We start from the raw sequence: 13690 nt of genomic DNA on the forward strand, positions 1-13690 counted from the left end.
CCCTCACATTCCCGGTTCGTGGAAACCCACGCTAGTAGGAAGCTGCTGGTCGGCATCCTACACATTATCTCACTAACTCCTGGAAAAAAAAAAATCAACCCCTCCAAAGATATTCTTTTTTTTAAAGGGGAGGCCCAGAATGTTAGGCAAGCAATCTGCATCATTTTGCATCTTCTAGATTTGAATTTAAGCCTGCTCACCTCTTTCACATGCCAGACTCGCCTCATTCTTCATCCATTGGCGACCGTACAGTTAAATGGTCCTAGTAATTCTCAATGGCAACAGTACCTTCCTAGGGGAGTCCACTGAGTTTCTTTAATGCAGAGGAGCATCTCTCATACTTGGGGAGCAGGAGCCACACAAGAGAAAACTATTCTATTCACCATGCCACCCCTTACTGAGAGAAAGGGGACCTCGAATGTTCTTGTGGGCTCTCTAGAAAGGAATCCGACTGCATGGTGCTGAAGCGAGGCTAGAGGAGAATAAGGGCAGACCTCTGCTCACCTCTCGTATCCAAGGATGGCATTATTCAGATCCTCATTCACCTGAATTAGCTCCACAGTCACATCTTCGTTTTCCACTACCACCAGCAGGTCCATGATCCTTTCCTGCATCTCCCGACCCGTCTTGTAAAGTTTCTGTCAGACAAAGGAGAAGTTTCTTCTTCCATGCTAGGGATGGGTGGTCTTTAAAAAACAACCTGCACCAGTCTACATTCACCAGTGGTCACTCCCACGCCGTCACCCAGGGACCATCAGGATTTTCAATGCGGACAGCTCTTCCTGCCCACATCAGTGAAAGGAGAATGTTGTAATCTTTCTCTAAAAGAACAACATGGGACACTGAGATGCTATATGGAAATTCTAGAAGAGCCCTGTTTAATAACTGAGCTATCTGGGGGTGGGGGTGGGGGGTGGGGGGTAGGGTGGATAGGAGTCACTTGTGTTCCACATTTTAGTTTTCTCATTAATAAATGAAAAAAAGTAACCACTTGCTAACCTCCAGGGCTGGTGTGAAAATCAGAGGAGACGTATGGGGCCCGGAGCTCTGTAACTACGAAGCATAAACATAAAATGTTGTTGTCGTTATTAGTGAGGGTAGAAGTAGTTAAGGAGCGTTTACAGCGTGGGGCATAATTTTCCTTCCTGTTACATGTGCTTCAGCCTTTAAAGTTTATAGCGAGATCCCATTCAATATAAACTGCACCAGGATTTAAAAACTCATCGTGGATAATGACCTTATTTGGACAACTTAAAATCACTGCCTTGAGCCAAGACATTACCCCACAGCTGGCTTCTTCTCATAAGCATCTCAGTATCCATAGAACAGTTAACTGATTCAGCATCCTCGAGGCTCAGTCTGGGCATCTACATTTTTTTTTAAAGCGAGCCAAAGTGTTTCTGAAGTATTTTGACATTTAAAAACTGCTGCCCTGCAACCAACTTCCATCTAACAAACCTCCAATAAACCCAAGGTACAGGCTGCTATCAGCATCCTTTCATCTTGGCTACTACATTCTCCAGTGACCATCAGTAGCGGGCTAAAAACCAGGCATGTCTCCCATCTCACAGGGAGAGCACAAGGACTTGCTTACGCATCACGCATGTACACAATCTGACTTCTCAAGGAAGGTGCACTGAAAACGGTATGCTTCATTAAACCATTTAGATTCTCAAAGAGCCTATTACGAGACTGCTGACAGGAAATCCAGAAATAAATAAATCAAACGATTACTAACTGGCATTTAGACACAGACGTCACCAACCACCTCTGCAAAAACATAAAAATATCTAGAGGACAAAATGAAATAGTAAAGGAAGAATGGCTGGGGGTGGGGTGACCGTTAAGTGGTAAACAAGCCATTATAGCCAGTGTAAAGCCAGATAAACTGTCCACAGGGTCAAAGTTTTGTTTGTTTCCTCAGACCTTAAATACTTTCTGCTTTTAGGACCATTGAGTCTCGGCCAACTATTCAACTCTGCACTGTAACATTAGATGAAGCCAGGAAAGGAAGGCCCGAAGTGGGTGTGGCAGGGGATAGGCTATAGGCAAAGAGATAAGACTGCACTCGGTAGACCAAAGGTAGCTCCAACACAGTCATAGGAAATAATGTCTTTGAGGCCCTACAGTCCGTAGGGGTATACAGCAGGGTGTCAATAAATGCATGTCATTGCCTGAGGAAGGGTCCCTTGAAGATTTCCCAGATAATTAATATAATCTGTAACACACCATAGGTCAGAACTCAGTATCACCTAAAGAAAGGACCTATAGGATCTAATGGACCTCCCTCCCCCAACCCCAGCAATGAATGAAAGTTTTTTTTTCTTGTATTGTTTCTGATGGGACAGAAAATTTTCCTCTTGTTGCTCACAGGAAGCCTTGCTGGAACAAGGTCAAAATCATGCACTACAATGGTGTTCGGTTGCCCAGGACAAAAATGTAGAAGTTAATTGAAATGAATTTGCAGCCAGTATCAATAGCCCCGGCCATGTGAAGACCCCCCCCCCCTTTGCCCTTTGGAGAGACAGATGGAGAGGAGACATGAAAGAAACAGCACATCTCAGCGGGCTTACAAAGCAGGATGTGAAAAAAGTCTTCAAAAGCCAGCCCACTCTGATCTTTGCAATTGATGTCTGTCTCAGAGGAGGGCCACACCACCTGCAAACAGCGTAGATCAAGCACTGGCGTGGGGGGAAAAAAACCCACAGGGGGCCAAAGTGCTCCATGAATCCCTTGTGCTGCTTTGGATACAGGGAGTAGAAATTGAGTGACAGTGGTTACTATATGTGTCTATCACAGAACCCCAAATTGTCTCTCTTGTAAAGGCAAAGACGGGCTTCCGAGCTAGAGTGCATTCAACAATTCCAAAGGCTCTGAAGCAGGACAAGAGGCTCATGAAAGCTTCCTTTCCCCCCATCCGTCTCCCCTCCCTCCCCCCCGCTTCCATAAAACATGTAGGGATTAAGAAATGATGAAGAAATGATGTCCCTGGACATTTTCAGTACCAACTATAAGTCACCCCCGCCACCACCCCCCACCTTCACCAACAAGGAATATGCTAAAACACAACCCAAAATACACAACAGCAACCAAAACAGAAAGAATGGAAAGATGTCCAAGCGGCTCCTTTGAAAAAGTAAGAACAGGAAATAGTATGTGTTCAGGAAAGTGTCTCTGGACATAGTATATGTATGGCAATGCCTCTATTATTATCTGCCCACAGCACATTTCCTCTCTCGAAGCACTCTCCGCCCAGCCTGCCCAAGACACACGGCAGGGCACGGGAAAAACTCTCAAACTCCAAAGCTGAACTGCTTGCCAACATAACCCTCATAAGCCCATGCACCTATTACAACTCTTAACTTCCCCAGTCGGTTGCCTCAACCATCTCTTTCCCCAATGCACTGAATGGTCTTCCACCACTCCTGTTCTCTAACTTTTGTCCACAGGTATTAATTCTTCCACGGGGAGCATGGATATTTACAACTCGATGGATAATTAACCGAGTACTAAAATTAACCTAGGACTAAAAGCACGCGCTGTGAACAGCCATTTTGAAGAGCTGTTGTTAGGTAGCTAGTTAAACATTAACCGGCATGAAGGTCAGGAAGGATGACCGGCTCTCCTCCATCAACTTAAGACACCCCCACACACATCCTGTGTTCTTGCTAATGCTAATTCTGAGGATGGGGAAGGGGAGGATGTATCACAATGGTCCCTCTTTCGAACCTGAAGTACTACTGGGAGTTAATTATAAGAAACATCGCCTAAATGGTTTTACTCAGTGGTTGATGAAGATAGAAGAACTTCCCTTGCCTGGGCAAAGCCAGAACCCTCCTGGGCAAGGAGAAAATCCTGTTACACAACTTCAGAGAACAGCCTGAAACCAGGATATGAAGAGAAACATGATATTCCTGAGCATGTTAAGACCACTCAGGGAATAACTACCCCTTTAATGGCACACATACTTTAGATACCGTTCCCCAGGGCATTGCTCCCTAAGGCTCGAGGGGTCAGACTGCCCTTTCTAACTCTGCAAGCTTTTTCTTCTCCCTCTTTTCCATTCCAAACTTCTGCCAGAATCCTAAGCCTGCTTGCCCTAATTACTTGGGGGCATTCTCACTCCCAGGGAACCCCTCTACCCTGCCCCCCACCTCCCAAGCAGCTGCTCAGAATTCCATGGCTGAGCCTGCTTTCTTGCCTGACTGTCTTTCTGGGCTCCATCTCCCTCCTGGCAGCAGCTGCCAGCCACTTCTGAGTTACCTTTGAAACTCTTTTATCTACAATTCTAAGAACTTGCAAAAGGACCCCCCGTGCTTCTCAATTACATCGCAATGACTTCAGAAGCAGAGGCCTTAGGAGCTACCTTCCTTCCGGCTCTCTCCAGACAAGCTAACAGAACAGTTCAGGCCCATAGCAAAGGGCCATAGGCTAGCCATCTACAGCCAGTCCCGGCTTCCAGACTAGAAGTGAATTGGTCCCCATAGACATTTGCTTGGGAGAGCAGGTTATTTATCCAACGCTGGCTACATCGAGTGCTCTCCTCTCGGGCGCACCAATCGGCCCCTTTCTAACTATGCCACCCCATCTCTAAAGGGAAGGAGACGGACTCCAAGACACACTAGAAAAGTCTGTTTTGCTCCATTTCTTACAAATGATGAAAACGATGAGAACGGCCAAAGGTGCTTTTCCTACCTTTTCTTTGCCCCCCCTTTCTTTACTTTCAGGGTCCCCGTCCAATTGATTTATAGATTTTGTCTTCTGAGGATGAAAGTTTAGTTTCTCAAGATCTTATACTTCTCCAGTAAGCTAACTCAAAAGCTTTTTTCTACTTATACTTTCAAAACCCGAATTCCCCTTCTCCTTCTCCTCTGTCCTTAGAGAGGCTGGGCAAAGCAAGAAAAGGACGCCCATTAGGTATAACATATACTGGGGCTCAACTCAAAAAGCTGAGGCTGGATGGAAGGCTGTGGGCACAAAGCCAGACCAGCCAGCACAAGATCTTGTCTTCAAAATGGAAAAAGGAAGAAGAGAAGAAGCGGGCAGGGGGCTCTCAGAAAGGGGAAGTACCAAGAAGGAAACCAGCGGCTCGGGGTCAAAGCCAAGTGCCCCAAGTCAAGCACGCAAGGCCGAGGAAGCAAATTCAGGAAAGATACATGGCGATTCTTTATTCCTGTGCCTGTATCAGACACTTAAATCAGACTGACTGCAGCGTCTCAAGCCCTCCCCCTCTATAAGGCAGAAAGAACCCGTCTCCACCCGGTGAGGTTCTAAGTCCACCCTTACACAGCCTTAAGGAAAAGAAAGGCAGCAACCTCCCTCTGAGTCTCCTGAAGTGCGGGAGCCCTGGGAGTCAGCTAAGGGCTTGACATGGGCTGGGGGAGCGGGGAAGGACTTTCATGGAAACAGACTTCCACCGACAGAAGGACACAGACAAGGAGCTGCATACCAATGGAGTCTCTGGTAAAGTGTGAGCGGAGGCACAGGAAACAAGAGCGCTAGCAAAAAAGTCCCTGGTTAGGTATATGTGCAGAAAAGTCCCAACCAGTTTTGAGTGGAGACTTCTCCTATTTGCTTGATAACCACTTCCCATCCGTTCTTCTTTCAGATCCAATGACCACACACTTACCACCCTCCTCTGTTCTGGTGGCTGGAGCGTAAGGACCTCACTGGCCACTGGTTTCTGACAGGGTTCCACTAGCAGCAGGGCTTGCTGGCAGGTTATAGGAGAGAGGTGTAGGACCAGGTTCTGGATATTCACTGTGTGCACTTCTACCAGTGCTGGGATGTGTTCAGCACACCCGCTGCAGGGAATCCCTTCCTGGCCATAATTCCAACTGGATGCTCTTCTTCACCAGTGACCACCTAGGCTCATGAGGAGCCTCCAGAGTCTCCTGCAGTTTTATGAGAAGGTGGCCAATCAAGAAGTAACGCTTATCTCTCAACACCCAGGGTGGATCTGCTATTAGTCCCTGTAGTTCAGACAGGTATAAGGAAATTACAAACAGTAAAAACTAAGAACCTAAAGAATCACTCTGTTTATCCCAAGTCAACCTTTGTTGGTCACAGTAATAAATATTTATCTTTAAACAGAGGCTCCTAGTCATTTCTCTCCACAGAAGAACGCTCGAAGTTCATTGTCTTAGCCATAGTAGTTGATTTGAATAAAGAAAGTTAAATAGGATTAAAAATATATTTGACAAAAGAAATTAAGAACAGCTTTGTTCACACCAGATCTTTATGTATTACTTACAAAAAGCAAAAGAAGAAAATTAAGGTTAAATATTGTATAGTCTTTGTAACCAAGCTGATCGGAGTCAGAGTTGAACATGGGCTGGACTCTAATGTTGACTCATTACACAAGAGTCCTTACTGTCTGAGTAATACACAGCCCTGGGCTCTGTAATCAGAACAGGAACCAGCAAATCACCATTAGAATTGAAAACCACTCCACATCTGCACCCACACGCCAAGACCAAACGACATCATTCTTAATGGAATAACATATACAACTCGGTTCACATACTTAAATGGAACGTTCCCGCATACATTTTTATTGAAGGATTGTTTGCTCTGGATGGGTAAGAAAAATGGGAGGAAAGTCATAAATCATTTCATGTTAGGGCTTAGAACAGGTTTGGGAAGTTCATGTGAAACTAGAAGTATTGCTGCAGCACATTTTAAAATTGCTACCTGCCACACGCCCTTTCGTCTGATATTTGTTTTTAAATTTTAATTTAACATACTTGTTAGCAATACAAGCTACAAATTTTATATCTCAAAATGGGTCAGTTTTTTATTTTTATTTTTTTTAAGGATTACCACATATGAACTCTATTGATTGATTTCTCTTTTATTCTCCTAGACTAATAGAATGTCATTGATATTACTTTTGTTTATTAAGTATGATGAAAGCTCTTCATTTTAGACAACTACTACCAAAGTAGTTGGTAGGAGAATGAAAGGAAAAGACCCCAAGAATGCTGACCAAAATGATCCAATGTTAAGTAAAATATTCTAAATAAAATGTACCTACACTGACAGTTGAAATTAGTGTGCTGAGCCACGTGTCGTAGTTATTCCTGTAACCCCAGCACTTAGAAGGCTGAAGCAGGAGAATTACCAGGAATTTCACAGGCTGAGGTTTACAGCAAATCCAAGAATAACTTGGACTATAAAGTAGGGACTATGTTTTGTTGTTGCTGTTGCTGCTCCAACTTATATTTTTCTTATATTTTGTATTATACTTTAGCAAGTAGAGATTCTTTGGTCAAATAAGTTTGTAAATATTGTATTAAGCAGCCTTTTAAAAAATTTTATCAGTGCCAGGGAGATGGCTCAGTGGTTAAAAGCACCAGCTGCTCTTTGAAAGGTCCAGAGTTCAATTCCCAGCAACCACATGGTGGCTCACAACCATCTGTAATGGGATTCGATGTCCTCTTCTGGTGTGTCTGAAGACAGCTATGGTGTACTCATATACAAAATAAACAATTTCAAAACTTTCATATATGTTACGTTATAATACATAACTTCACAAATTTTTAGAATGAGAAGTACAGTAGGCTTAGGAGCTGAAGAGGGACCATGAGGAGTGAGGAGAAAAAGGCAGAAATTACCACGAGGTAGGTGGATTGTGAGTGCATGGCCATGAGGGGCCAGCTTTTTGGAGTAGGAGTGGCCCAGGTGGATATGGCAAGTGAAATCTCAGAGTTATGGACAGGGAATAGGCAAAATAGCATAAAGAGTTGATATCTGCCCAGCTCTAAGGACTTAGTGCTTACTATAAATAGAGAAGTTTTAGGACTTCTATTTGGGAGCTAAATGATCAAAGGCAGGGTAGAAACCCCCAATTAATATCCACCACAATAGTGACAAACAATATGAAAAGAAGACTCCATACAGTAGATAGAAAGCAGCTTTAAAAATGATCACTATCCTTAGAAACACAGGCAGAAACCACCACAGCAAACAGTCGATACTGCTACACAAATCCAGCGTTCTAAACAAAAAGGACATAATTAAGATAATGAATTTAGAGGGAAAGCAAGGTAAGGAAACTGACGCATAAGCTTTTAAGGAACAATATATCAAATACAAATATTTCCCCTCCCCCCCAAAAAAAACTACAGCTCAAACAAATGAGGAAAAGATGAAAAGAAGGTAGATAACAAAGTCCAACTGGAAATCTCAGCGTCTACAACTCTGTGTAAGACTAGAAAGAACGGAAGATAGCAGCAACATCTGAGGTAAGAACAAAACATTCCCTAAAACAGAAGATGCACGTGAGGGTGATAAGGACCATGAAACGGCGAAGCAGGATAATAAGGGAATTACACATGTCTGTACATACACAAACATCTCACGGCAGAACAGTGAAATACCAAAAATATTAATGGGAAGAGCAACCACAAAATGGAACCATGGGGAAAAATCAGAGCTTGATAAGTGTTCTCATGAGCACTGTAGGATGCAGGAGAATAACGGAATATCTTCTTCCGAAGACTTCCAAAGGGAAAACGGCGCTGTGCCTAGAGTCTATCGTGGCATTTACCATGGAACCACAACAAAATGTTCTGGGACAAGCAGGGACTCAAAGTTTACTCCTAGTCGGAGGGTATGCTGAAGCCACTGGAAATAAGAATAAGCAGGAGACAGGTAGTACTACTGTGGGAAATGAGGGGGAATGTGGGCCTCTGAGAAGAGGGAACGCATGAGGAGGTTCTTAACTTTCCGGAAAGACTTAGGAACTGAATTTTTCCCTAACTGCCTCTGAAACCGATAAGGATTAAATGGAAATCCCCATCTGATTGTTTCATTTTGTTAGCTAGAGTCTTGCCAAGTTACTAAGGCGGTCTTGAACTCTTGGACTCAAGAGATCTTCCTGCCTCAGCCTCCCAACTGCTAGTATTTCAGTGAACCACTATGCCTCACTGTAATTAATAAATTCTAAAATTTAAAAACCAGTAGAGGAGCCAGGCGATGGTGGCGCATGCCTTTAATCCCAGCACTTGGGAGGCAGAGGCAGGCAGATTTCTAAGTTCGAGGCCAGACTAGTCTATAGAGTGAGTTCCAGGACAGCCAGAGCTATACAGAGAAACCCTGTCTCGAAAAACCAAAAAAAAAAAAAACAAACCCAGTAGAGGGACGATGAACATAGGTCAGTATAGACTCTGAAAAACGTGTTGTTTCTCTGGAGCCTAAGTACTCTTACATCTACATTTTTTTCTTAAGATCTTGTCTTACCCAGTTAACAATCATACCACAGACTGACATATTTTTATCAAGGCTTTTCTAGTTCTTTACTATGTTTCCAAACCAACCTATTAAGGTCTAGAAAAGCGCCTGCCTTTCTACACATCACAGGTACTCAGTGTCTGATAAACAGACAGACAAGAACCAATTTTACAGACTTCAACTGTAAGGCTAGATTGCACATGACCAAGGCTATAAATTACAGTAAGTTATTGTTTATAGCAGGACTAGGCTTGACTATGGCCATTACTACTGCATCTTTGACAAGATGATTGCTGTATCTTTTTGTTAAGTTTAGAAATCAAAGGAAGCTGAGATGTGTGTATCCATAAGTATTACATTTGTAATATATACACATTAATACATATTATATAATATATACTACACACAATGTGTATATTATATAATATATTATATGTGTACATATATATTATATACATACATTGGAAACACAGTAAAGCACTACAAATGCCCAGATAAAAATATGTCAGTTTGTGGCAGGATTGTGAGTGGGTAAGACAAGATTTTAAGGGCAGTGGTGGCACACGCCTTTAATCCCAGCACTTGGGAGGCAGAGGCAGGCAGATTTCTGAGTTCGAGGCCAGCCTGGTCTACAGAGTGAGTTCCAGGACAGCCAGGGCTACACAGAGAAACCCTGTCTCGAAAAAACAAAAACAAAAACAAAAAACAAAAACAAAAAAACAAAAACAAAAAACAAGACAAGATTTTTAAGAAAAAAAATGTAGATATAAAGAGTACTTAGCTCTGGGGAAACACACACATATATATAATATAACATATATAATATATTATTATATGTATAATGACATATACACATTAATATATACTGAATAATAGATATTATATATCATATACATACACATATATATTATACACATTATATAATATATATTATATATTAGATGCTATTAACAAGTTTTCCATCTACAAAGTTCAAAGTTCCTCAGAGAATAGCTGTTGAGAACTCTTTGCCCGACTGCCCCTGGGCTCATACCTGCAGGAGCTCGATGTCCGCATGGTTTTCAGACCCAGGAGTGTTCTCCATCAGTATGGCTGTCATCACTTTCACATTCATTTTCACCATATCCAGTTCACTGTGCAGCTTCCCGATCTGGGGAGGGCAATGTAACCTCCAGTCATTAAGTGTGACACACAGACAGTTGGCTGTCTCGCTTCCTGCCTACAGGACACCTGCTGGAATATCAAATGCCTTGGCAAAATGTAATGTCTACCAGCCTACTGACGTTTATCTCAGGAAACATGTACTTATTTCACAAATGATACCTTGTTGTTTTCTAAATAGACCTGGTGTTTCTTATAAGAAACCCACAGCTATGCCTCAGGAGAGTTAAAGATGCAGAAACAAAACGACCTGGACCAACACAGATGAAGTAGAAATGTCTAGGAGCAGAAGTTAATAGGAACCTGGAGAAAACTCGAAACGCTGCCACATACTACCCTGAGTTCCTGGCAAACAATCAGAAAGAAGAGGAAGGAGGCATAGTTTTAGAGTGATCATGGTATTCATGGTATTATAGAAAGAAAGATAAAAGAGAAGCATTTTTAAATGTTTTAAATCTAAGAGGAAATAACTACATGGCTTTTTAATGTAAGAAACACTTAATATAAAGCATTCAATTAACCTAAAGTCTTCAAGCATAGCCTTTTAATACAAAGATATAAATGAACATCACTAATTGTATTTATCTAGATCTCTTATAAACTGAGACGAAGGAGAAAATGTAATTCATTTGGTACAATTTACATAGATAATAAGACAACTTGCTACTGGGCTCACTGAAATGAAAACAAAACAAAACAAAACAAAAACCAACCAAACAACCAAACAACTAAAAAAATCTAGCCAACCGACCATCCAAACAAATAAACAAAAACCCAGGAGTCAGTGGGTGGACCTCAGCCCTAGCCCACAGCCTCTACTGGTCAATATTATTTCTAAAAACACTTTTATTTATTCAGTGTGTGTAAGTCAGAGGATAATGCTTGGGATCTGGTTCTCTCCCAGCATAGGCATTCAACTTTGGCCATCAGGCTTGATGGAAGGCAACTTTACCTGCTGAACAATCTCTCTGGCCCCCAAGCACAATTTTTAAATGTGTGAGCATTCAATTGAGATGAAACTCAATAGGCTAATCCTGCATAGAAATAAACCATGGTGACACAGCTTCCCTAAGCGGTAGTCTCTCCTCCCCCAGGAAGAGAAGTGGATACATAAGCATGCAGCCTATGCCTGCCACCCCAACATATGGAAGGCAGAGGCAGGGGGATTACCAAGCGTTGTAGGCCAGTCTGGAACATGTGGTGAGCTCTAGACCAGAGAAAGCTACTCAGAAGATACTTTGTCTCAGAAAGCAAAATAAAGACGTTAATTAAAATTGAGGGGTGTGTTACTTTATAGTTACACTTCCTAATGTTATTAAGAAAATGCAAACTGTAAATACGATGCTTAGAAAAGGCATGAATAAATAGTGCTGTCACTGCTGTTACCTGTTCTGGGACTAGGGAAATAGTCGGGTTCTTGGGAGCAATTATAGAAGAAAGAGCAGGCGCAGTGGGGACAGATGTCGGTCGATTTGGTGAGAGCTGACCAGCCTATCAATATAAAACAAAGAAATAGTATGACATGAATTAACAAAGCCGCCTCAAGCCTGGCTCCCATTCAGCTGACTCAGGCATACTCATAAGTCCTGGGGAGTTGGTGTTAGCTTGAAGTTGATCATCAGGAGTACACCTTCTCCCGTATTTGGAAAAGAGCTCTAAGCAAATGGCATATTGTCACATAGCATGTGTTCATGAATTCGTCTAATAAATGAGAAATGACTATTCAATAAAGACCCCTTGGTTTTCACCAAGGCTCTGTATGATGAACTGCCATTTGAGATTATGGCTCTCCCTTTTCTGTATTGTTAAAATACCTTTAATCTTAGACCTCTGGAGGTAGAGGCAGGCAGATCTCTGAGTTCGAGGCCAGCCTGGTCTATAGAGCAAGGCCCAGGACAGCCAGAGTTACACAGAGAAAAACCTGTCTCAAAACAAACAAACAAACAAGTAAGCAAATAAATAAACAAAGAAAAAGGCAAATCAACTTGTGAAAAGTCTTTTTAACCCCCTTCCCTACCTCCCCCCCCCAGAAGCTCTCAAGGCTTTTCCTCCAGCAGTGAAGAATAGCTCCATGTCAGGCCTGGCCCTCAACTGTAAGTGGACAGCCACAGCTGCAGATCATGACCCTGACGGTTGAGGTCAGCTTCTTCATATATTGTCAGTGTGCATAGAAACACCAGGACCTTTTCAGAAGGAAGATTCCAGCACGGAATCACACCGTACAGTTAACAAACTACCAGATTATGCCTCAAACGGCACTGGGATTAGCAAAACTTAAACCCAGATACTACTCCATAAGATAGAGCCATATACTAATACGTTCATCTTTCTGCTAAGCTGACTGGATTAAGGTTAGCCCTTTCAATATGAAAAGGACCCAAGCAACGTGTACTATGTTACATGGGTCTAAGAAAAGCCGCCTACCTCCTGCCTTGTCTCAGGCTCTCCATCCGAGGGCGGGAATTGAACTCCTTTCTTCAGCAGGTCAAGATACACTTCCTTCACTTCACTGACATCTACACCTCCCGGGAAGCCCTGGGACCAAGTCTACAGTCAGGAGATATAAAGTTCCAGAATGAAAAAAAAGAAAAATAGCAAGAACCACTACATCTTAATGTTTATGATGGAAAATGAGTAACTGAAAATTATGTACTTAATTCAGAATGAAAAAGCTAGTCTTGAATGTTGTGGACCGAATGCCCATTTCCAAAGGTTGGAATAATATTACAAAGTACTGTGACTCATCAGTCCCCCATGCTTCAACATCTTGACGAACACTGGGATTGATACTGTCGATCATCTACCACTGCTCTAAAATATAAAACTGAAAGATTCTAAAATCCTATTGCAACTTTTTTTTTGACAAACAACTCTAGAACACAGATTCCATATCTGCAGAATGAATATATGCATCCCTACCCTATGGATACAAAAGAAACTGGATGGAAGGTAGGGAAGTGACTATCTGTTCTTCAGCAGAAAAATATTATCCAATGTCAAGAAATCTTACTCCACAGCAACTTTAAGAAAATTGCTGCAATTGGATGTAGCTTCCTTGGTAGGGAGCTTGCCTAGCAAGTGTGATGCCCTGGGTTTAATGCTTATTGCTGTGGAAACTGAGTATTTGGGAGGTGGAGGCAGGAATATCAGAAGTTCAATATTATCCTTGGTTTCACAGAGAGTTAGAGGCCAGGGTAGGGTAGAAAAACTATGTCAAAGAAGAAAAAAGAAGAGGAGAGGAGAGGAGAGGAGAGGAGAAGAGAGGGCAGGGGAGGGGAGGGGAGGAGAAGGGAGG

General features: G+C 42.5%; 1 protein-coding gene across 2 annotated transcripts in view; it reads right to left on the bottom strand.

Annotated features, from left to right (window-relative positions):
- Positions 1-13690, bottom strand: part of Tom1l1 (target of myb1 like 1 membrane trafficking protein) — a 56140-nt gene that overhangs the window by 28996 nt on the left and 13454 nt on the right. For both annotated transcript variants that reach the window (XM_031353900.1, XM_031353899.1), the window contains exons 5-8: positions 12820-12942; positions 11782-11886; positions 10268-10384; positions 505-638 (exon numbers count right to left, since the gene is read on the bottom strand). In XM_031353900.1, the coding sequence (XP_031209760.1) occupies positions 505-638; positions 10268-10384; positions 11782-11886; positions 12820-12942 (479 nt within the window). The remainder of the gene's footprint in view (positions 1-504; positions 639-10267; positions 10385-11781; positions 11887-12819; positions 12943-13690) is intronic.

Source organism: Mastomys coucha, unplaced genomic scaffold (assembly GCF_008632895.1).
Source record: "Mastomys coucha isolate ucsf_1 unplaced genomic scaffold, UCSF_Mcou_1 pScaffold5, whole genome shotgun sequence".
Classification (NCBI taxonomy): Eukaryota; Metazoa; Chordata; class Mammalia; order Rodentia; family Muridae; genus Mastomys; species Mastomys coucha.